At 45.2% G+C, this 1,895-nt stretch overlaps 1 protein-coding gene across 2 annotated transcripts in view; it reads right to left on the bottom strand.

Annotated features, from left to right (window-relative positions):
• The window catches only part of atg16l2 (ATG16 autophagy related 16-like 2 (S. cerevisiae)), an 18,610-nt gene that overhangs the window by 8,059 nt on the left and 8,656 nt on the right, over window positions 1-1,895 (bottom strand). For both annotated transcript variants that reach the window (XM_005737508.1, XM_005737509.1), the window contains exons 4-5: window positions 783-856; window positions 33-284 (exon numbers count right to left, since the gene is read on the bottom strand). In XM_005737508.1, the coding sequence (XP_005737565.1) occupies window positions 33-284; window positions 783-856 (326 nt within the window). The remainder of the gene's footprint in view (window positions 1-32; window positions 285-782; window positions 857-1,895) is intronic.

Raw genomic sequence — 1,895 nt, 5'->3', positions numbered from 1 at the left:
GATGAACAGGTGTGAGTGGTGCTTTCAGGTACCTGGAGCGGCGTTCGTTGTGGCTGTTCATCCGAGCTGCGGCCTGGTTTTTCCGCTTCATCACCTTGGCCAGCAGTTCTTCCCCTCTGACCGTCTCCTGCCTTAGTTTCGCCTCCGCTGCTCTCTGCTGCTCCAGGAGAGTGTCGTACTCCACCTTCAGCACCGTGTTCTGCCCTTGAACCTGCTCCACCTGTGCCTGCAGCTCCTGATGAGCATCAGACACTCGCGACAGGCAACGCTGCTCCTGCAGCAGCCTGAAGGTGGAGGAAAGAGTAGGTCACACCAGTATGACGTGTCATGGAGCTGCGCACACAAACACTGGAGGCAAACACCTGAGACTAGAATATGGATGTTTTTCTAAAGTTTACAAGATTTGAAGAACACATTTCAAATAAAAACATAAAATAATAAAGAGGTTTGCTGTGTTTTGACAAAAAGGATAAAATATATTTAAATGTTTGAATATTAGAGTAAAGAATCTGATTTTTTTCTTTTATTAAAAATAATTTCAGATGGTTCAGATATTTGAATTATTGCCAGATGGCGCAGCGCCCCCCGGTGGACGAGCAGCAGAGTCTGATCTAAAGTGCAGTTTGAGCTCAGCTGTGAGTCGATATTTCTACTCAGCGAATGAACAAGGAAAACTAGAACGAGGCTCCTCCTCCTCCTGCTCTCTGACCTCAGCCTGAACTCACCTGCAGCAGGTTTTTACACCTGACTGGTGAGCTGACAGTCTCAGGTGTGTTACTCACCTGGCATGCTGCTCCTCCAGAACGCCGTCTTTGATTTTTATCTGCTGCGTCAGCTCCACCACCTGATAGGCTAACTGGAAGCACAGAGAGGGAGGGAGGGGTCAGAGGTTACTCGTGGTCGTGACTTTTACCTGGGTGAGGTTAGCGTCACGCTGTCACATGTCTGATTCTGATCTGACCTCACACAGAGCTTCATGAATCGTATCATTTTGAAAAAGCCTCCTGCGCACACAAAGGTCATGACACTAACATCCCTCTGCTCACTTACAGAATGTACTTGTTTGTAACTCTGCATAGCTCAGCCTCTGCTGTGTGCTTATGAAGCCAGAGCAGGACCAGCAGCAGCTCTGACCAACGTTCCCTCTAATGTTTCACGTGTCTGAGCGAACACACAAACTCCCTGAGCAACAGCAGACGTGAGCACTGTGGTCACGCCAGCACGAATCCATCCAAGTTACATGTTTATTAAAATAATCACATTACAGCGTTTACATGTATGTTAGACGACTTTAACTGCTTTAGCCCACTTACAATGACAATTTAAACAAATCCTGTTCCTGACCTGTAGCACGTCAACACTACTGGAAGTAAAAATAACTTGAACTCCAATTTTGAAAACAACTTTTTTCTATAAAGCTCTGACTTGTATGATGAGTCTGTGGTCTGAGAGAGAGTCTGTAACTCTGTCTGCAAATACAGTAAATAATGACCAATGTTGGCCAATTAATTATATAGTTACTTGTTGCGACTTTCATCCGTAAATAAAGCCGCGGCCGGCTGAGCTGGTTGTGTCCCTGTGTCGCGCCTCCAATAATCCATAATGAGTCGAACTTGTACTTTGCGCATTTATTTTAAGAACAAAACAAAAACAAACATTTGCGCTTTCAATCAATTTACAAATAGCACATGGATTAACTGGTGTGCCAAAAAATGACAGTCAACAGAAAAGTTTGCCCACAAACCACTCACCCAACACACCTGCTGCGAACACCGACATCAGGTAAATAGACTGTGACCACACCCACATACCATCACCTGAGACGCAGGTAAAGCTATACACCTGTGCCACCAAAACAAAAAGGAAAAACATAAACATTGACTTTGGCTCTTACA

This window comes from Pundamilia nyererei, unplaced genomic scaffold (genome assembly GCF_000239375.1).
Source record: "Pundamilia nyererei isolate P.nyererei 1_Seehausen unplaced genomic scaffold, PunNye1.0 scaffold00076, whole genome shotgun sequence".
Lineage (NCBI taxonomy): Eukaryota > Metazoa > Chordata > Actinopteri > Cichliformes > Cichlidae > Pundamilia > Pundamilia nyererei.
The sequence above is the reverse complement of the archived record's forward strand: the minus strand, read 5'-3'. Positions and strand labels throughout refer to the sequence as shown.